The 22,955-nt window shown below is 42.3% G+C and overlaps 1 protein-coding gene and 1 long non-coding RNA gene across 4 annotated transcripts in view; one reads left to right on the top strand and one right to left on the bottom strand.

Annotated features, from left to right (window-relative positions):
- LOC138754194 (serine/arginine-rich splicing factor 5-like) overlaps positions 1-2,713 on the bottom strand; it is an 8,555-nt gene extending 5,842 nt beyond the window's left edge. For 2 of the 3 annotated variants that reach the window (XM_069918101.1, XM_069918103.1), the window contains exons 1-3: positions 2,504-2,594; positions 627-770; positions 52-122 (exon numbers count right to left, since the gene is read on the bottom strand). In XM_069918101.1, coding sequence (XP_069774202.1) covers positions 52-122; positions 627-770; positions 2,504-2,524 — 236 coding nt within the window. In that variant the 5' untranslated portion in view covers positions 2,525-2,594. The other variant, XM_069918102.1, reaches the window with a different exon arrangement.
- LOC138754195 (uncharacterized) lies at positions 2,690-22,955 on the top strand. The gene is made up of 3 exons (XR_011351600.1): positions 2,690-2,877; positions 15,850-15,961; positions 19,182-22,955. It is a non-coding gene; the product is annotated as an uncharacterized lncRNA (long non-coding RNA).

Raw genomic sequence — 22,955 nt, 5'->3', positions numbered from 1 at the left:
ATAAGAACACCAGAGTAACCATCACCCTGAAATTGAGACTGGAGGGCTTACCTTTCATTGCACAACTCTTTTCCATCGAGTTCATAAACTGCATCTTCTGCATCTCTGTAATCTTCAAACTCCTGAAGAAAGAGCCAAAAATTCAAAGCTGCAGATGCTGGAAAACCAAAGTTTTTAAAATAAACTGAAAATGCTGCAAACACTCAGCAGGTGAGAAGAATTAACTTATCAAGTCAAAGTCTCCATTTTCCATCTGAAATGTTGACTTGTTTTACTTCCCATTGATGCAGCCTGACAATTCAAACAGATCTATGGATAGGAAGGGTTTGGAAGGACAAGGTGGAAATGCAGGCATATGGGACAAGCCTAGAACATCAACTTGGTGGGCAAGGACAAACTGGGTGACAAAATCTGGTCCATGTTTTATGATCTACTCATACTGATGGTTTACTCCAGAGAGAAAAAAGTTTGGAGGGACATCTACAAATGAGTGTTTTTTTAAGATCAAATTCTCCGCACCAGTTGCCAAGGAGTTCCAACATACAGGTAAAACTAGGGAAGGGAATGAATTAAATCACTCGAGAGATTGGGAAATACAACTCACCAAAGTTATAAGAGAATCTTACCACAAATCCAAAACCATTCTTCAAATCAATTTCCTTAATTCGTCCATATCCTCTGAAGAACCGCTCCACATTCTTTTCAGTGGCATAAGGGCTCAGTCTGCCAATGAAAACCCGAGAGCTCATCTTGGCTGATCTAGAATATAACTGTGTAAAAAGAAATCAGAAATTTATCAAGTTGGGGACGGCACAAGAGACTGTGGATATTGAAACCTGGAGCAACAATCTGCCAGTGGAACTCTGCAGGTCGATGGGGGTCAATGGAAAAAAAAGGGTTAACTTTTTAAGATCAGAAGCTTTCAGTAAGACGATACAAATCGCACAAGAATCACAGCGTCTGCAGTCCTCCCTGATCAAGACGGTCCTGATGCAGGGTTCCAACCCAAAACTTGACCATTCTCTCTCGACCTGCTGAGTCCTTCCTGGGGATTGTTTGTTGCTTCAGGAATCTGCCATGTACTTGAATTTCCAGTATACTATCCAGACTGCCAAGGAAACCTTCCTTGAAAACCCAAAGATTAAAAACCATCAAACAGATTTGATGATCACTCAAGAAAGTAAAACTTTCTCAAAGGGAGTGTTCGAGAAAAGTTTATAGCAGAGTCATTCTTCCACCCACCCCCCCCTTTACTCCCGGGGCCTCTTCCACCCCCCCCCTTTACTCCTGTGGACCTCTCACCCCCCACCCTTTACTCCCGGGACCTCTTCCCCCTCCCCCCACTTTACTCCCGGGGCCTCTTTCCACCCCACCCCCGGGGCCTCTTTCCACCCCACCCCCTTTACCCCCGGGGCCTCTTTCCGCCCACCCCCTATACTTCCGTGGCCTCTTTCCGCCCACCCCCTTTACTCCCGGGGCCTCTTTCCGCCCCACCCCCTTTACTCCCGGGGCCTCTTTCCGCCCCACCCCCTTTACTCCTGGGGCCTCTTTCCGCCCCACCCCCTTTACTCCCGGGGCCTCTTCCCCCCTCTTTACTCCCGGGGCATCTTTCCACCCCACCCCCTTTACTCCCCGGGCCTCCCCCCCCTTTACTCCCAGGGCCTTCCCCCCCCTTTACTCCCAGGGCCTTCCCCCCCCTTTACTCCCAGGGCCTTCCCCCCCCTTTACTCCCCAGGCCTCCCCCCCCCTTTACTCCCCAGGCCTCCCCCCCCCTTTACTCCCCAGGCCTCCCCCCCCCTTTACTCCCCAGGCCTCCCCCCCCTTTACTCCCCAGGACTCCCCCCCCTTTACTCCCCAGGACTCCCCCCCCTTTACTCCCCAGGACTCCCCCCCCTTTACTCTCCAGGACTCCCCCCCCTTTACTCCCCAGGACTCCCCCCCCCATTTACTCCCGGGGGACTCTTTCCCCCCCCTTTTACTCCCGGGGGCCTCTTCCCCCCCCTTTTACTCCCGGGGGCCTCTTCCCCCCCCTTTACTCCTGGGGGCCTCTTTTCCCCCCCTTTACTCCTGGGGGCCTCTTTTCCCCCCCTTTACTCCCGGGGGCCTCTTTCCCCCCCCCTTTACTCCTGGGGGCCTCTTCCCCCCCCTTTACTCCTGGGGGCCACTTTCCCCCCCCTTTACTCCCGGGGGCCACTTTCCACCCCCTTTACTCCCGGGGCCTTTCCACCCCACCCCCTTTACTCCCGGGGGCTTCTTTTCCCCCCCCCTTTACTCCCGGGGGCTTCTTTCTCCCCCCCCCCTTTACTCCCGGGGGCTTCTTTCTCCCCCCCCCCTTTACTCCCGGGGGCTTCTTTCTCCCCCCCCCTTTACTCCCGGGGGCTTCTTTTCCCCCCCCTTTACTCCCGGGGGCTTCTTTCTCCCCCCCCCCTTTACTCCCGGGGGCTTTTCTCCCCCCCCCCTTTACTCCCGGGGGCTTCTTTCCCCCCCCCCTCACTTTACTCGCCTCCCTTTCCTCTACCACCATCCAGTAAGAGCAGGAGGGAGGCGGGGAGCAGACTCCCTCTCTGCCTTCTCCGGGGCGGCCTCGGCAACGACCTTACCCAGCGCTCGCTCTCGCCTGGACCTCAGCTAAAACCCTCGGCCGCTCGGAGTGGAGGAGGGTCGCCGTCGACCGCCAATTGCACCTCGACCAGCCGCAGCCGCCGTCACTTCCGGGCAACGACTTCCGCTAGGCGCCCTCCTCGGCACCTTGGAGACGCCGGGATCTGGCTCCCTTGCCTCAGGTGTAACCCTGGCCTGGAATCGGCTCCCATCTGCAACACACGTGTGTGTGCACGCCAACTTTCAGAGGACAGGATCAGAGGGGGCTGCATGGAGGTAACTCCGGTTCTGAGGGACATGGGCTCCTTCCCTGGAGCGGCAGGTCACGTGGGGCAGGCCGGTCACGTGGGGCAGGCCCTCTGCTGTCCTGACATGGGTCCACCCATGCACACAGTCGCATTTCATTCCATTTCTCCCCATGTGGGCGATCAACTCGATGACCAAATTGAAGCAAACGAATCCAGTTGTGTATAATGGTAACATCTAAAATGAGGACGCCCCAAACACTGCCCCGTTTAAATTTTTGAGGATGGGCTCTGTTCCGATTTCCTTGTCATATATAAGATATAAGCAAATTAATAAAGACTTTAGGAATTTAAAAATTGGTATAGATTGGAAAAGAAACAAAAAAATAGTGAAATTTTCATTTTAGTACCAACCAATCATAGAAATTGGGAAAGTTGATCATCTCGTTAAGGAGACAGTTTAACCCAGTGGTTCTCAACCTTTTTTCCCCACTCACTGTAAGTGTTCCCTATGCCATAGAATCAGTAGGCCCTTTCAATCTGCCATGTAATAATGGGGCGATTTGCCCGGTTTGCACCCCACTTGGCAGCTTGAAAGGGTCCAAGCCGCTCAGCGTGGTCCAAATCCAACCGGGTCCCTGACCTACCTCAGAGGTAGTCAGGGAACCCAGTTCAACTTGCCTGGGTCGCGTCCACTGGTGGCTTCAAAACGAAGATGGTCCACCCAGTTGTTCCGGTGATGTCAGCGCTTCCGTGCGTGCATTACCGGGCTGCATCGACTGAAATGCACATCCCGCTACTCCTCCAATGACTGCAGCATTAGTCTGACAGCGGTGGTATTGCAGCACAGCAGAGTTCATTAGCCAGCAACTGAAGATCCACCATTTGGACTTCGATTCAACACTTCCAGTATTGCGTCATTCAATGCGTCATCACAGGGGTGGGATCCCCTTTAAATCGCTGGGTTGGAAATTTAATAGATCGACCCACCCACAACTGAAAAGGTGCTGGAAAGACCTTTGCCCCACTAATCGCATCTGGGTCCCAGGTACTGCAGCTTAAAAGTGCCTAGTGGTTCTCATCCTTTTCCTTTCCACTCAGATACCACCTTAAGTATTCCCTTTGTCATCAGTGCTCTGTGAGGGATTGCTAAAAGTGCTATGTGGGTGGAAAGAAAAAGGTTGAAACTACTGTTTTAATCATACCTAGTTGACTCGTTATGTGCACGGTTTCCTAACTCCAAAGGAAATGCCAATGACAATTTTTCTCAAATGAAATATTTCAGTAACATTTGGGTCTAGAGCAGTTGTTCTCAACCTTTCTTTCCCTCCCACGTGGCATAGGGATTACTTAAAGTGGTATGTGAGTGGAAAGAAATAGGTTGAGAACAATAGAAATTTTTCCTTAAAAAGATGTTTATAGTTCTTGGTAATTGTAATACCAAGATAAGTAAATTGATCTCTCACAATCTTTTAAAGGGAAATTAAAATACCTTGGTATAGGAGCATTCAGTGATAAAAGTTCACTTTCATGTAGATTCAGCTTATACCCTGAGAACTGACTAAATTGAGATAGAACAGATAATATGAATGGTAAAGAATTTTCTGGGTTAAACATAAGAAGCAGAATATCCTCTGCATCTTAAGACAGCCTTGATGAATACCCTGTTGAAGATTAAACAGTTTTGATTGTTGTGAGTTGGTAAGGACAGAAGCATGGGAATAATTTAACCCATTTAATAAAATATGGTCCAAAGTTCATTTTTTCCAAAATCGCAAATAAATAACCCCACTCTACTTGATCAAATGCTTTCTCTGCATCTAATGAAATTTATATTCAGAAACATGTGGGGAGTTAGTATAAAATATTCAATAAATGGCATATATTAAAATAATAAATAATGATTTTTAATAAATCCAGTCTGATCTTCAGAAATAATTAATGGTAATATATTCTCCAGTCTGTGGGCCAACACTTTCGTCAAGATCTTCATATAAAGAAATTGGCCTATAGAAAGAACACTCAAGTGGATCTTTCCCTTTTTCGCAAAAAGAGAGATACAAGCTTTATTAAAAGATCCTAGAAGTTTACCCTGTTTAAATGAATCATTAAACACCAAGCTTAATTGAGACACAAGCAATCTAGAAAAAGATTATAAAAATTCCACAAGGTATCCATCAAGTCCCGGAGATTTACCTGACTGTAATGAAGAAATAGATAAAAATATTTGCTCTTGCAAGATAGGTTCCTCCAGATGAGTCATTTTCTTAGTCTTTAATATGATATAATGCTTTATTTTTTTTCTCTGTTTTCATTTTAAGTATTAGGTATTGTTACGAGCCCAAAGGACTCAAAAACCAGAAGCAAAATAAATTCACCAAGACAATGGCTACTTAAACAACATTGGTTTTACTTTCTTAATCCAGAATAATGAGATCAATATTAACTTCTATCTATTAAGTTACTTAACACCCTCCTAATTCTAAGGGCGTGCATGCGTGTGTGTGAAGATGGTTCTTTTTCGCTGTCCAGTCATTTACAGTTCACTTCTCCAAGTTTACTGGTATCAGGCAGATTTTAGAACTGTGCACAGAATCAGTCATTACATTCAACAGATTCTGGTGCCATAACTTGTTTCCAGTCAGGAAGGTCTTTGATCGGTGCAGAGAGAGGTTTGCTGTTCATTGGTCACGCAAACTGATTTCCTTCCATCAGCAGCTGAAGTGTCTTTCCAAAGAAATGTGTTGTTCTTCTTTTCCCCTATTTCATGAGAAATGCAACAACCAGCCACTGTAGAGATTTTGAATAGGGCTGAACTCGGAACTCAAAACCCGCCTTGAAATGGTGTCTTTACATTCTGCCAGCCTTTCACTGACTGCTGGAGCTTTTTATCTTGCTCTCTCACTCTCTTTTTGTTTCTGATTCAGTCTCTGTTGCTGTGTTTGAAATGTGATGTTTGCTTGTAAAAAGTGACCTAAACTACCTAATCTCATTCCCCCTTTTGAACATATATTAACATCCCATTGATGAGTAGGGATGGGGTATGGATTTCTCTTTAATTGGAATAAAATTATTTATATATTTATGAATTGAGGATATGTCTTAAGATTTCTGTACTTTTTAATGATTTATTCTGTTATTTATACTTAAACCATCCACAATTGCTTTTTGTTCTTTTATGTTTTTCTGTTTTATAATCAAAATTAATTTTAAAAATTTAAAAGAAAAGTAAGAGGCAAACATATATTTTCAACATTTTGGGTCTGAGCCCTTGAATTTTCTAATTTAGACATTCAACATGGTAACAGGCCATTTCGGTCCATGAGTCCGTGACACCCAATTTACACCCAATTAACCGACACTCTGGTAAACTTTCGAGTAGTGGGAGGAAACCAGAGCACCCAGGGAAATCCCATGCAGACACGAGAACGTACAAACTCCTATAGACAGCGCAGAATTCAAACTGTGGTCCCATTCGCTGGTGCTGTAAAGGCATCGCACTAACCATGCCGCCCTCTTCAAGGAATAAACAGAAAGAGCTAAAAACAGGAAATCTCAGAATACAGACAGTGGTGGCTGGGAGAGGAGTCCAGTCCAACAAAAGGGATATGATCAGGGGAGAGGTGTGAATTGGTTCTGTCTGTGCAAAAGGAGAGGGAACGGAGAGCCAGAGCTGATGGGGGAGGGGAGGGTGTTAACAAGTCGATATTAATGCCATCCACTTGGAAGGTGCCCAGTCAGAAGATGAGGTCTTGTTCTTCCAATTTGCAGGTGGTCTCAGTCTGGCAGTGCACAAGACCATTTTTAATTGGTGGCCATTGGGATCCTAACATTATAAAGAGTTGCGGGAAAGGTTGAGAATGAAATTTTTAATTGTCAAAAAATTCCCTCCGCTGAAACATTTTTTTAACCTTGCAAAAACCTCGCAAAAGTTTTGGCTCAGCAACACTAATTTCAATCAGATTTCAGATTTATTGTCAGAGTACATACATGACATCACATACAACCCAATGATTCTTTATCCTGCACCACTTATTGGTAGTGCAAAATAAAAACTACACAGTGTATGCATGTAAACAAATAAAGAACTGTAAACAAACTGCAATATAGAGAAGAGAAAAAAAATCATTAGTGCAAAAATAAAGAGTCCATAAATGCGTCCCTGATTGAGTTTGTTGTTGAGGAGTCTGATGGTAGAGAGGGAGCAGCTGTTTCTGAACCTGGTGGTGTGAGTCTTGTGGTCCCTAAACCTCTTTCCTGATGGCAACAGCGAGAACAGAGCGTGTGCTGGGTAATGTGGTAATTCCTGCTGCTCTCCAGCGGCAGTTTTCCCTCTAGATGTTCTAAGTGGTGGGGAGGATTTTGCCTGTGATGTCCTGGCCTGTGTCCACTACCTTTTGGAGGCTCTTAAAATTTAGAGTGAGTATAACTGCTTTATCATTCATTTTCATGCCTATTTTTCCATTCAATAAGATCTGTACCATGACCACACTGATGCTTCACAGCCGAAGAGCTAAACACGTATGGCCACTTTGAGAAGAAGAACCCAACAGTGCCTACTAGAATCCCTGCAAAGGCTGAGGACTCTGTGATATCTGTGACTGAGGTTGACGTCAGAACATCATTCAAGAGGGTGAGCCCTCGCAAGGCGTCAGGCTCTGACAGCATACCTGGCAGGGGACTTAAAATCTGTGCCAACCAACTAGCCGGAGAATTGACAGACATTTTAAATCACTCACTGCTGCAGTCAGAGGTTCCCAGCTGCTTCAAGAAGAGCAGAGTGAGCTGCTTCGATGACTATCACCCAGTAGAACTAACATCTACTGTAATGAAATGCTTTGAGAGGTTGGTCATGGCCAGATTTAACATGTACCTAAGCAGAGGTCTGGGCCCACTGCAGTTCACTTATCGTTATAAGCACTCCACAGCAGATGCAATATCACTAGATCTCCACTCAACTCTGGATCACCTAGAAAAGAGCAACTCATACATACAGCTGCTCTTCATAGACTACAGATCAACCTTCAATGCCATTATTCCCTCAGTGTTGGTCAACAAGCTCCAAACCCTGGGCTTCTGCAACCCCCCACTCTGCCACACCCTAACCCTAACCCTTGACTTCTCATCAGAAGACCAAAGTCAGTACGAATTGGAAACAAAATCTCCTCATCACTGATTATCAACACAGGCGCACCCCAAGGATGTGTGCTTAGCCCACTGCTCTACTCATGAATGTGTGGGCAATTGCAATTCCAATGCTTTCTACAAATTTGCTGATGACACCATGGTTGTCGGCAGAATCACAAACAGCAACGAGGAAGCGTACAGGAGGGAAATAGATCAGCCCGTTGAATGGTGTAATGACAACGACTCAACATTAGCAAGACCAAGGAGATGATTGTGGACTTCAGGAGGAAGTCAGGGGAACACGACCCAGTCCTCATCGAGCGCTCAGTAGTGGAGAGGGTCAAAAACTTCAAATTCCTGGGTGTCAACATCTCCGAGGATCTGTCCTGCAGCCTCCACGTTGATGCAATCACAAAGGAGGCTCGCCAGAAGCTATACTTTGTGAGGTGATTGAGGAGATTTGGTGTGTCACCAAAGCCTCTCGAAAATTTCTACAGGAGTACCGTGGAGAGCATTCTGGCTGGTTGCATTGCTTCTAGTATGGAGGCGCCAACACTTAAGTCAAGAAAAAATTCCAGAGGGTTGTTAACTTGGCCTGCGACATCACAGGCCTCTCGAAAATTTCTACAGGAGTACCGTGGAGAGCATTCTGGCTGGTTGCATTGCTTCTCGTATGGAGGCGCCAAAAAATTCCAGAGGGTTGTTAACTTGGCCTGCGACATCACAGGCACCAGACCTCACTCCATCGAGGGCATTTACAAGAAGCAGTGTCACAAGAAAGCAGCTTCTAACCTCAAGGTCCACCCAGGCCATGCCCTTTTCACTCTGCTCCCAAGGTAGAAAAATATACAGGAGCCTGAAGATGAGCACTCAGCGACACAAGGACAGTTTCTTCCCCGCTGCCATCAGACTCTAGCACTATTTTATTTATTTTGAAATGTGGTTTATAGAAATGTTTGCAGTGTGATGCTGCCACAAAACAATGAATTTCATGACATGCTTATGACAATAAATTCTGATTTTATTTTAAGGACAAGACTCAGTCTTCTCAGCTCAAGTGTATTGGCCAGTCTGTTGAATCCCTCATCATGCAACAACTGCCCTCTCCAGAAGCATTTTGTTAAGCAATGATTTGTTTCTCTTCTTGGATTTGTGCACTTGCACAAGATTTTGTTTTTCACATTTCTCATACTGCCTATTTCTGTCCATTACCCATCTCCACCTTTCCCTTAGCTCTCACCTGGTTCCCCATCCAGTTTAAATTTTGCCCTTAAAACATTCAATGTTTCTTTCAAGCACTACATTATCAGTTGATGGAGTGTAAAGCAGTAAGATTTTGATCCTTTTGCATGAGACTCCCTCCAGCCTGCATGCAAATATACAGTCACTCTCATTGGCTGCTGTGGCTGTGGGACTGGGATCACTAAAGAAGATCATGACATTGTATATGTGATATAATTCTGCAAGTAGACACCAGTTCTCCAACATAGTCACTCTTTTTTCCTTCAAAAATATACTTCATTCATAAAACTTGAAAGAGATACAGTAAAATTCTGATAATTTTGTGCCCAAGGACCAGCAGATTTTCCGGACAATTGGAAAATTCTATTCATCTTTTCCTATTAATACCCCTACATGCTTACATTTTACTTTTTTTTAAATGTCAGACAGTACTATAATAACTTCTTCAGTGAACCCTCTCGGTTTAAAGGAAGTGGGAAACCGAGCTCTGGTGAGTTTAAATGAACTAGGAAATAGAACCTGGTGAAAATGAGATTATAATTTTCAACATATCTGAACAAGCTCAGACATACAAATACTTCGCTTCAGATCCAAACCTACCCAACTTCGTAATCCTCGTTCCAGTCACGTACATGGCCCACAGTCTGAATTTTTTGGGGAAAATTTATACATTTTAAACCACAATATTAATTACATTTCATTAAATGCAAAAGCCTGGGAGGGAACCAGAGCACCCAAGGAAAAAAAACCCATGTAGAACATACAAACTCCATAGAGACAGCGTGGGATTTACAGCTGGCACTGTAATAGCATCATGCTAACTGCTGCACTAATCGTGCTGCCCTCTCAGGGGTGCTGTGGGCAGTTATCCAGATGTGGCCTAATCTAGGGGCTGGGAATCACTGGTTATGTAGTAGCTGTTTCAATTTTTAGCATTCCCAATATGTTTTCCCAGGTATTTTAGTGATCTGTGCATATAGACCCCTTATTGTCTTTAAACTATTCTTTGGGCACCATGAGCACAGGCTCTCATTTTATTTATTATGTATAACGCCACAGTTTCACCAACTAATAACAGTGTTCATGCTAACAAAAGGGACAAATTGAATCTATTACTATATTTTTGCAGTACCACAAATATCCAGTTCTTTTTTTCTGCAATGGTGAGTGAGGCACATTTCCCTGGGGATAATGCTTCAGTATTTATTTCTAATAAAAGTATGGGAGCAGATAAGCTATTGATTTAATATCACTTAAAAAAAACCTATCCACCAATGCAGTAATGGTTTGCAGGAATTTAGGCTTTTATGAATTCTCATATATTGGTTTTGTGCACTATCCAGTTATCGTAAAATAAGTTGCCATTCCAGTGCCAATTTGGATTTTAAGATTCATGGGGGAAATAATGTGGTAAAAGCAAAGTGGCAAGATCAGTCATGCAATGTCAAACTGGGTTTCTAGCATCTTAACCTACAGTCAAATCATTCATTCACAGCAGCTTCCTGGCTTTACAGGAGTCACTCAGTCATTGGTGAATGGATGGGAATTTTGTGCTCAGATGTGCTTTGAGAGGGTGGTCATGGCCAGAACTAACACGTACCTAAGCAAAGATCTGGACCCACTGCAATTTGCCTCCTCGTCACAATCACTCCACAGCAGATGCAATATCGCTGGTTCTCCATTCAGCTCTGGATCACCTCAAAAACAGCAATTCATACATACGGCTGCTCTTCATTGTCTACAGCTCGGCCTTCAATACCATTATTCCCTCAGTGCTGGTCAAGAAGCAACTCATTACACACCCATGACCATGTGGCCACACACAATTCCAATGCCATATACAAGTTTGCTGATGACACCACAGTTGTCGGCAGAATCACAAATGGCAATGAGGGAGTGTACAGGAGGGAGATGGATCAGCTCGTTGAATGGTGTAACAACAACCTTGTGCTCAATGTCAGCAAAACCAAGAAGATGGTTGTGGACCAGGAGGAATTCAGGGGAACATAACCCAATCCTTATCAAGGGCTCAGTAGTGGAGAGGGTCAAGAACTTCAAATTCCTGGGTCTCAACATCTCTAAGGATCTGTCCTGGAGCCTTCATGTTGCTGCAATCACAAAGAAGGCTCACCAGCAGCTATACTTTGTGAAGGGCCTGAGGAGCTTTGGTATGTCACCGAAAACTCTCAAAAAGTGGAGAGCATTCTGGCTGGTTCCATCACTGCCTGATGTGGAGGTGCCAACATTCAGTACAAGAATAAACTCCAGAGGGTTGTTAACTCAGCCTGCAATATCACAGGCACCAGACTTCACTCCATCGAGGACATCTACATGAGATGGTATCTTATAAAAGCAGTCTCTATGCTCAAGGACCCCCACCACCCAGGCCATGCCCTCTTCACCTTTCTACCATCAGGGAAAAGGTACAGGAGCCTGAAGATGCGCACTCAGCGGCACAAGGACAGCTTCTTCCCCGCTGCCATCAGATTCCTGAATGATCAATGAACCACAGACACTGCCTCACTCTTCATGCACAATTATTGTTATTATTTTATTTTATTTTTTATAGTAATGTTGTAAGATGGTTATAATATGAATGTTTGGACTGTGACGCTGCTGGAAAACACTGACAATAAATCCTGATTCTGATTCCGATGTGCTCTGAGGAAGGAGTTCTCTCTCCACAGATGCTGCTTGACTATCTGATTTCAACCAGCATTTCTGTTCTGTTTTATGCTCAGAACTGTGGAGTTGGACTCTCCATGACTCATAAGCTACTTACGAAACAAGATGTCACACTAGCACCAAAAGGTTAGTTAACAATTGTTGAAAGAGTGGAACCATTTGTTTCACTTAAGCCTGAAGCCAGAAAGGGCAGACAGCAATAAACTAACATTGGATATCTCAGGACATCGTCACCCTGAAAATAAAAAAAGGGGCCTAAAGTTACAGAAACATTTTGTCAGCTGTGATTGCTTCAATCCACTCTTAGGAGTGGTCACAGTTAAAAATGTTAACAAAGTAACTAACAATTAGAGCTGTAGAGTCACACACCATAGAAACCAGCTCCACACCAATCACAAACCACACTTATCCCATCAGCCTGATAGGATGAAAGTGGTGTTGTCAACCCAGATTCATAAAAACCTTCCACAAGTAATGCATAGAAATATACTAGAAAAGATTATATTGTACATAAAATACTGGGTGGACACTTTGAAAGTTGTCCATTTGTGAACACTGCCTAGTGTTTTCTTGTTGACAAGGTAGGACATACACAGTAAATGGTCAGGCACTGAGGAGATTGAGATCTGGGAATACAGGTACAATGTTTCCTGAAGGTGGTGTCGCATGTGGGCAGGGTGATAAATAAAGCTTTTGGCATCTTAGCCGTTATAAGTCAAAGTATTGAGTACAGGAGTTGGTATGTTGAAGTCATTTAAGAGGCCAAATTTGGAATATTGTGTGCAATTCTGGGTGCCTAAATACAGGGAGGATATCTGAAATAAGGTTTCAGTCTCTGCTGATCTTTTCTCTCTCTCATCCTCTCTCTATCATTGTCACCCGTATCACTATCCGTTAGTGTGTCCCGTAATCTTTCATCAATGACCTGTGTGCTGCTCCCAGCAAACACTCGTCATTGCCTTCTGCCTCTTCCTTATATTATCTAGCGTACTCCCATTACCTCCCCCTCCTACCTTACAGTCCGTGTTGCCCCCCCCCCCCCCCCGCACCCTTTTTTTTCAGGCTTCTGCCCATTTCTTGCTATTTCTGTTTCGGCCTGAAATGTTGACATTTCTCATACTGCCTATTTCTGTCCATTACCCATCTCCACCTTTCCCTTAGCTCTCACCTGGTTCCCCATCCAGTTTAAATTTTGCCCTTAAAACATTCAATGTTTCTTTCAAGCACTACATTATCAGTTGATGGAGTGTAAAGCAGTAAGATTTTGATCCTTTTGCATGAGACTCCCTCCAGCCTGCATGCAAATATACAGTCACGTGTTAAATTCACCTTTCACGGATGCTGCCTGTCCCGTTGAGTTCCTCCGGCACTTTATCTTTTGCTCAGAACTGAAGCATTTTTACAGCATCAGAGAACACAGAATAAAAGGTGGGTAATGGAGAAGTGTTTATTTATGTATGGTGAGCAGGCAGCTGTATTGAATTTAATTCATGCCCAGATGAATTATTCATTTCTCGTATTGAATTGCCCCCAAATGACACCGGAGAGAGAAATACAATAGCCAGGGAATGTTTATTACAAAAATTGATCAGATTCATGTGAATAAATGAGTAGGCTAAATGAATTTCATCACCAAAAAAAAAATGCCATATGAGTCTTGGAAACCACAGCCCACGACCATTCAATGAGGCGAAAGATAACAGTAAGAGCTCAAGTTTAGGCATCAGGAGCACATGACGGCTGGAGGATCACATGTCACAAATGCCCACCTGCAAAACACTCCTCCTGACTCCATCTGTGAGTGAGGCTGCCAGATTCACTACAACCTCAGAATCCACAGAGAAGGGGTGCAAGCAGGTCACCCCCGATACCTCACAAAATCCTACAGCTTAATTATCAAGAGATAGTTAGGCTTTATTTGGCATAAATTTAGGCTTGGATTAATTATCATATGTTTTTTAATAAAGCCTTTGACAAGATCCCTCATGGGAGGTTAGTTCAGAAGGTTCAGACACTAGGTATCCATGGAGAGGTGACAAACTGGATTCTAAATTGGCTGTGTAGGAGAAAACAGAGTGGTGGTGGATGGTTGCTTCTCAGACTGGAGGCCTGTGATTAGTGGTGTGCCTCAGGGATCGGTGTTGGGACCATTGTTGTTTGTTGTCTATATCAATGATATGGATGATAATGTGGTGAACTGGATCAGCAAATTAGATGATGACACAAAGATAGGAGGCGTTGTGAACAATGAGGATGATTTTCAAAGCTTGCAGAGGGATCTGGACCAACAGGAAGAATGGGGCAAAAAAATGGCAGATGGAGTTGAATGCAGACAAGTGTGAGATGATGCATTTTCAAAGGACAAGGTAGGACATACACAGTAAATGATAGGGCACTGAGCAGTGCGAAGGAGAGTGAGATCTGGGAATACAGATACATTGTTCCCTGAAGGTGATGTTGCATGTAGACTGAGTGGTAAAGGAAGCTTTTGGCATCTTAGCCTTTAGAAATCAAAGTATTGAGTATAGGAGTTGGGATGTTATGCTGAAGTCATATAAGACATTGGTGAGGATAAATTTGGAATATTGTGTGCAGTTCTGGCTGCCTTACTTCAGGGAGGATATCAGTAAGATTGAGAGAATGAAGAGAATATTTACTAGGATGTTACCAGGTCTTCAGGAGCTGAGTTATAGGGAAAGATTAAACAGGTTAGGACTTTATTCCTTGGAGTGAAGAAGAATGAGGGGAGATTTGATAGAAATTTGCAAGATTATGAGAGGTATAGACAGAGTGGATGTGAGTAGGGAGATATTTAGAGAGGTCTTAGTTTTAAGCTGAAAGAGGAAAGGTTTAGTGGGAACATAGGGGAAAGTTCTTCACAGAGTGGTGGGAGTGTGGAATGAGCTGCACTCTGATATGGTGAATGTGGGCTCGATCATGAGTTTTAAGAATAAATTGGATAGATAAGTGGATGGGAGAGGTCTGAAGGGTTATGGAATGGGAACAGGTCAGTGGGACTAGTGAGGTATGGTCAGCACAAACTAGAAGGGCCAAATGGCCTGTTTTCTGTGCTGTAGCATTTTATGGTTCTATGATTTCAAGATAAAATAGAAAACTCAGTTTTGTGCACTATCTAGGCATGGCAAAATAAGTTACCACATTTCAGTGCTTTATGGATTTTAAGATTCAATGAAATAATATGGTAAAAACAAAGTGGCAAGATCAATCATGGCACAATCAAGTGTCACGTCCCTTTTCCACTGACACCTTGTCCCAGGCATTAATGGCCAATTTACTAGTTAACAGTCCAGTGAAAAAACAATTGAATCTGTACACCGGTGTCAAATCCTCGGTGTCAGTTGGCACTGGCACGCCGATGAATCCAGTGAAGAAAGGACAAGTCACATGAGATGTTTCTGGTCAAAGGTAGACTCTCTTATCCCCAGGGATGACTTGTGTTAAATGGGAAAGCAGGTAGTATCCCAGTTAAAAGTTGCCCAGTAGAAACATAAAAATGGCTTCTTTAATCAGGACTCTGCGCGGTCAATTAACTGGGATTCCAGTGGAAAAAGGGCTGTAGGAAGTAAATTCGAAAGAAGAAACTTTGCAACTTGGCGCGTAGTCCTCAGGGAGTTCCTTTTTCAATCTTTTTTATTGGCTTTTATAATAAATATAATACAATGAAGAAAAGGGAACAAAACTGAAAATAAAGTATCATATATATATATATATATATATTGAGATAAAACTTCCAACGGTATAAACTCAGACACCCCTCTGCACGAATCAAAAAACAAAGGTATGACTCATCTGGAAGAGTGAGTACATCTAATCACATTAGAAACATTTACATCAAATGAAAATAAGTCATAAAAGATCGCCATGTATCTTCAAATTTTACCACTGAATCAAATACATGATATCTAATTTTTTTTCTAATCTTAAACAGGTCATGATATGAGAGAACCATTGAAACACTGTTGGAGATATAGAGTCTTTCCATTTGAATAAGATGGATCTTCTAGCCAACAGTGTAGAGAAGGCCACAACCCGTTGCGCAGGTACAAAAAAATTCCCTATGTCTGGGTCATTAACCCCCAAAAAAGCAGTTACTGGATTGGGTTGTAACTCCACCCGAAATACAGTTGGAAAGATAATAAAAATTTCTTTCCAATAAATTTCTATCAATGTAGCAATATCAGATTTGCATGTGTCACCAGTAGGGTTAATATTAGAAAAGATACAAGCCAGCTTACCTTTGGACATGTGAACATGATGCACCAGTTTAAGCCTCTTGTCCCATAGATCCAATAAGGGTCTTGAAAGTTTCAATATCCTTAGAAATGTATTTAATGAAGGTGGAGTTGGATTTCCACCTGAAGACAAAGGTGGTTATTGATGCAGATACTGATGGCAACAGAAAAGAGAGAAAAATACAAAAGATCTGAACAGAGAGGTGGAGAGGATGAGCAAATGTAGGTTCTTGGGAGTCACTATCTCGGAAGATCTTTCCTGGAACCAACACACCAATGGCATCATGAAGAAAGCCTCTACTTCCTCAGGAGTTTGCGGAGGAGCTAGTGGAGTTGTTCAAGTGAACCGGTGCGGACTTGAAGGGCCGACATGGCCTGTTTCCGTCCTGTAAACGGTTATATGGTTATAATTCCAATTAATCCTTTCTAACAAGGATTTGATTGAAAAATATTATCAACTAGATCTGGTGGATATATGCTTGCAAGTCCAGAAATATGGTATTTAAGAAATTTCTAATCTGTAAATATCTAAAATAATGAATATTTGGTAAGTCATATTTACTTGCCAGCTGTTCAAAAGACATTAAACAACCTTAAATAAATTTGAAAAGGAATAATACCTTGCAGCGGTAGCTACGGAGAGGGAGCGAAAGAACGAGATTACACACTGTGAGTCAGTTTCACTTCCAACAGTTTTATTTGAAAAGCCCACGCTGCACCTTATAAGACCGCCGGCAAGTCCTACCTCTGCTTGGGGGGGGGGGGGTGGCATAATGATGCAGCCGAGTGCGCCACGAGGGAAGCAAAACCCAGCAGCGCCATCTTGATGCAGCTGCTCCACTGCTGTGGCCGTGACAAATGCATAACCGGTTCACTTGTGTCACGATGTGCGCTGCCACACCTTTTATTTTCCATATCAAGAAGGATTGATCAACTATTGATGGTCGAAAAAAATAATTATGAAATATAACACTAGAGAAGACAAAGTTTTTAAAATTAAAAAAAAATCATAAATTGCAACCAGATTTTCAATATATGTTTGAGTATTGGATTAGACATATCCTTATTGATCTTGGAAAAGCTAAAATGGAAGAGAGGTACCCAATAAAGAGGCCACTGAATACTGCTGTATGGACTTCAATTCTAAATTTGTCCATAATGGAAGCTCCAATTTGTCAGAATAAAATATCCAAAAAGTTCGATAACTAATTTTAACAGCCCAGTAATAAAATCTAAAATTAGGTAGAGCCATACCTCAATCTTTTTTCAATTTTTGTAAATGAAATTTACTAATTCTAGAGTTTTTGTTCTTCCAAATAAAGGAAGAAACGTTTGAGTCAATATTATCAAAAAAAGACTTTGGGAAGAAAAATGGAATTGCTTGAAATAGATAAAAAACATAGGTAATATTATCATTTTAACTGCATTAATATGACCTATTAAAGGTAATGATAAAGGAGACCAGCTAGAAAAAGACAATCACACATACTCGAATGAAGGAGAAAAATTGAGTTTCTATAAATCTTTAAATTGTTTAGTGATTTTAACCCCTAAGTACATGAAATTATCTCTATCTTTAATGGAATGTGTATAGATAGGAACCTGCATGTTAATCAGAAAAAGTTAACTTTTAGGAAGGTTTAATTTAAATCCAGAGGAAGAGCTGAATTGAGAAAACACAGATAACATAGCTGGAATAGATCTTTCAGGATCTGAAATATAAACTAATAGATCATCTGCATAGAAAGAAACCTTATGACTTAATCCATTTTTGTCAATCCCTTGTACCTTATGAGTGTATCTAAGGCCTATTATTAACATTCTATTGAGAACCAACTACTTAAACTTAAATCTCAATTTTATGTACATGGAGAGAAATCAGGTTAAGCTGTTAGCTAGTCAACTGAAAGCAATGGCATCTAAAAGTCAAATTGAAAAGATACATAAGAAAGATGGAAATTTTACTTTTGATCATGCTGAAATTAATAAAGTGTTTCAGGAATTCTATTTAGATCAATACAAATCTGAATGTCCTGATAATTCTATTTCAATGGATACATTCTTGCAATGTTTGAATACAGGTATTCACAAAATATCACAAGATCCAATTTCAGAATTTCCCAAGCTATTTCTTCTCTTCAATCTAGCAAGGCCCCAAGTCCAGATGGCTTCATGGTGGAATTTTTCAAATCATTTATTAATTTACTTGTCCCTCAACTATGGAAAGTGTTTGAAAATTCTATTTTTTCAGGGACCTTACTGGCAACTTTTTATGAAGTGTCAATTTCATTGATTACTAAAAAGGATAAAGATCTGTCTGAATGTACTTCCTATAGGCCAATTCTTTGCTGAATGTAGATTTTAAGGTTCTTCCTAAGATTTTGGGCAGTAGGTTAGAAAAGATCCTTCCCTCTGTTATATCCAAAGATCAGACTGAATTTATCAAAGGTTGTTATTCACATTTTAACATCCATAGATTATTGAACATTATTTATTCCCTTCGGACATAATTCCAGAATGTATAGTTTCTCTAGATGCTGAAAAAGCTTTTGACAGAGTGGAGTAGAACTATTTATTTGAAAAATTAAGATTTAATTTTGGTTTGGGCTTTATATCATGGATTAAATTGATTTATAGTATCCCCTCCCCCCTTAGGTATGGTGGTTACTCCTTATTTAGGCTGTTTAAGGGAACTAGACAGGGATGTCCCTTTAGCCCCTTGCTATTTAATTTAGCTGTAGAACCTTTGGCAATAGTCCTTAGAAAGTTCAAAGGAGTTCCTTATCCCAATAACTTAGTTTCATTTTTTCTCCATTGATTTTTCAGCAGGATGCTCATCTGTTCCTTGCCTAATTTTCTGTGCTGTCCTTTCTCCCTCTCACCACCCACCCCCCCCTTCTCTCTCTCACTCTCTTCCCTGCTACCTATCTCTTCATCTGATATCATTTTCTGATCTACTGCTACAATTTCTCACCATCTCTGGCCACAATATCTCTAATCATGTTGCTTTTTCTTCATTGATTTCCAGTCCCGAGTCAGAATATCTTCTCACTGCTACCTCCAGGCAGAAGGTACAGAAACCTGAAAACCTATAAGTGCAAGAACAGTTCCTTTCCAACAGCTATCAGGCTCTTAATACTCCCCTTATTACACTGATCAGGGACTGCACCAAAACTACAAAAGGACTGTCGTGGCAAATCATTATTGTTTTGCACTTGGAATACTGTGAATATTTATATTGAACTTATGTACACATTGGCTCTTTTGATTTAAACCGATTAGTTTATTTCTCATTAGCTGCAGCAAGTAAGAATTCCGGTGCATGGCAGTAAATTATTATCAAGAGAGAAAAAAAAGCGAGCAAATAAAAAAGATGAAAACAACAGTAAAGAGAGAAAAGGACAAATTACTTGAGTCAGCAAAATAGTGATTAGTGGAGGTTGCCTCCTCTGTTCCAATTACTGAGTGAACTTTACTCTGTGCTTCCTTTGTGGATGATTGAAACATTGAATTGGGATCCACAAATTAGTGACGAAAGGGTTTTTCCTGAGCCCTACGCTGGTTCTACTCACTTTGAGTAGTAGAGGTTACAGAGAGGACCTATTTCAAGTTCATTATCACCTGACTGCATATTTCCCAGTCTTCATCTTGATGCTCCTGTACATATTTCTTGATCGTAGTGGGTCAGATACTGCGTGCTGGATAGAAATGATCCTCAATAATTCTTTGAGCCCTATTTTAGCAACACACCTGGTGAATGTCATCGATAGAGGAAAGGGAGACCCCCCAAGTGATCTCCACAGCCATTTTGATGATCCACTCTGTACTGACTTACAGAGTGATGGTTTGCAGCTAACATCCCACACAATGATGCAGACAGAACATGCTTAATTGTCCTCCCTTAAAATGTTGTCAAGATGGACCTTGCCCTCCTCAACCTCCATGTGAAGTTTAGGTGCTGCTGTGCTATGCCTTCTGTAAGAATTGGTCTTCATAGATACACAAGGGGACTTTATGCTCTCCACAACAGAACCATTGATGTGTAATGGAGAGAGGTCGACCTTTATCCTTCTGAAGTCCACAGTAATCTCCTTTGCCTTGTCCATGTTGAGACTCAGGTTGTTCTTGTCCACATTGAGATTCAGGTTGTTTGTGCTCAATATGGTAGGTGTAAATTAGCTGAGGCTCTACATTTCCATTGCCAGAGTGCTTTGGAAGAATGTTTATATGATTAGTTATGTAGAGGAGACCATTCTTCTTTAAATGTGCCTATGTGGGGGGAAGAAAGAGTGGTGGTAGGATGTTCTTTCTCAACAGGGTGAGAGTGGTGACATCAATTTGTGCTGAGAATCACAGATGGAGCTATAGCAACCGTTGACTAACTGAATTGTACCTGCCCTGCTCATTCTAGGTTGATTTCATGTCCTGTGATGGGCTATAACCATTGAAGTTATGTTGCTAGGTTTCAGCTGGATCTCACCCATCATCTGTGTAAAATGTCAAGTTGCTGAGTGTTGCCACTGTATGATGTACATGTATTAGAAGTGTTGTTTGCTTTCTCTTCAGGGAACTAAGATGTGGTCCTGATTTCTTTAACCTCCAAGGGGCGTATATGTGTTATTTGTATATGTGTTGCTCAAGTGTAATTCCTCATGCTTCATTGCAAAAGCTACTCAGTGCCTGAGTTGTTTTGTAGCCTTCAATTTGTCGGTGTTTTGCTATTCCCCATGAGCCTATAATTGAATCTCCAGAGCACCTTGCACAGCCTTCTATTACCTTGGTTTCAAGGGCCTCTCCAAAATACAGTATCTCAATGTTCTACAGTAAAACTTATTGATTATAGGCCAGGTTGACCAGTCAGTTTAATGGTCAATTATTCAAGGCTGAGCTTGGGGCTGAGATGTAACTTTAAATCCTGACTTGTTATTCACAATTAGTCATTTTGGAATTATTCAACAAGGACTGCAGGAAAGAGCTCAAGTGGGTCATTAGGAAGGTCAGAAGGCCATGAAATGACCTTATTGATAAAGATTTTAAAAAGTCAAAGAATGTTATGCAAGTTTATAAATGAAGGAAAAATAAGACCTCTCAAGGACAAAGGGAGTTGTGCTTGAAGACAAAGGAATTAGGCAAGGTACTAAATGAGTACCCTGCAATAATATTCACAAAGGATGGTGAGAGCAATGTGGGGAATGTTCATGCATTGAAACTTTTGAGGTCAAGAAAGATGTGGTGTTAGGTCTTCAAAAAAAGCAATAAAGTGAATGGCTATTGGGACTGATGGGATATATACCAGGATAAGCATTAATTCCCAGATTATTGAAAGAGTGAAACGAGATTGCAATAAATGTATCCACCTTTGGTTGGAAGGCTGTGAAAAGTGTGTTGCTAAAGATTTGATTTGGCATGACCTCTCATCATGCAAGGTTCTTATTTTGCCATCCCTATCCTTTCTTCATATTGGAATATCAGTCCTCGTCTCTAATTAGTTGGTCTTTAAACTACTCCCATGTCAATTGTGGGCTTGCCTGAACCTGCTCCCAATTTACTCCTCCAAGCTCCTGTTATGATTTGCCTTCTCCCCATTTAGTACTTTCCAAAAGACCCAAGCTTATCTTTCCTAAGTCACTAAACACTTTAATTTAAAATCATGTAGACATACAGCACAGTGACAACTGACAACACTTGTTTTGAAGAGTAGGAAGAAGCCAAAGCTCCCAGAGGAAACTCGGAGACTGAAGCCATTTTCATTGGCCAGAATACCTTAATGTAAAGCTGCCTAAAATACCCCAATGCGCTGTCGCGAGGCCACCTGAAAACAGAAAACCTGTCCCAAGGAGCACTCAACCCACCTTGGGGAGGTATAGTCTCTGCTTCCAAGCGCTCCCACTAGGCACCTGAAAGCAGCAAGGCAAAACTTTCAGGTGCCTAGCAGGGGGTAAGGCAGATGAGTGAGCTAGCGACCCAACTCCCTGCTGCTGACAGTCCCCTGGTGCGGGACATCAGGGCTGGAGTGGCCAGCGTGGGACTATAGGGCTGAGGCAGCCGGCAGCGAGGCTGTCAGGCGGCTGCCCCAACTCAGGAGCCGGCGTTTGCTCCGCGGCACCTCTCCCCACTGCAGACCTTTCAAGTGATAGACCACCTTCAGCGCTGCCACCTGAACGTCCCTTCGCAAACAGCCACAGCCAGCTCCGGAGCCTGATTCTCCCAGCGATTCCAGTTGCCTCATCCACGTAGCTGTTTTATATTCTTTTAATATATGCTACCTTGACTGTTTTTTACATTTTTGTGTTGGTTCACCATAATTTTCTCCATCAACTGTACCTCACCAGAAAGTACTAAATATAAACTGGAATTGTCTAGAAATGTGCTTCAGATGTGATAGAGGTCAGCTCCTTACATTCTACCCATTTTGGTACACCTTGACCAAGATTACAAATCACCTTTTCATGAGACCCTGAGCTTTGCTTACTGGGGAATTTCACAAATGTCTTGAAAAGATCATATCTTTTAAAAAAATGCACCTTCATCTGAAAATTTGGCAGCCTTACCTCGAACATATAGGCACTTCTCTGACACCACTATAGGGATGTAATAATTTCTGGTCAGCCAGGCTTCTTTAAAGGAGGCAACATTGTTAATACCATGTCTCTATGTGTTTCACTGCATGCACTGATGTTTTCCTTGTTTAATTGGGTTTATGTAGAAAGGGTAGGGAAATAGGGTTTCTTTGGTGTTTTGTGTTCTGTATAATTGTTAAATATATTTAAAAATTAAAATATTTTAAAAAGCATTATTATTA

This window comes from Narcine bancroftii, chromosome 2 (assembly GCF_036971445.1).
Source record: "Narcine bancroftii isolate sNarBan1 chromosome 2, sNarBan1.hap1, whole genome shotgun sequence".
NCBI classification, from domain to species: Eukaryota; Metazoa; Chordata; class Chondrichthyes; order Torpediniformes; family Narcinidae; genus Narcine; species Narcine bancroftii.
Note: the sequence above shows the minus strand (reverse complement) of the source record. Positions and strands in the feature narration are given on the sequence as shown.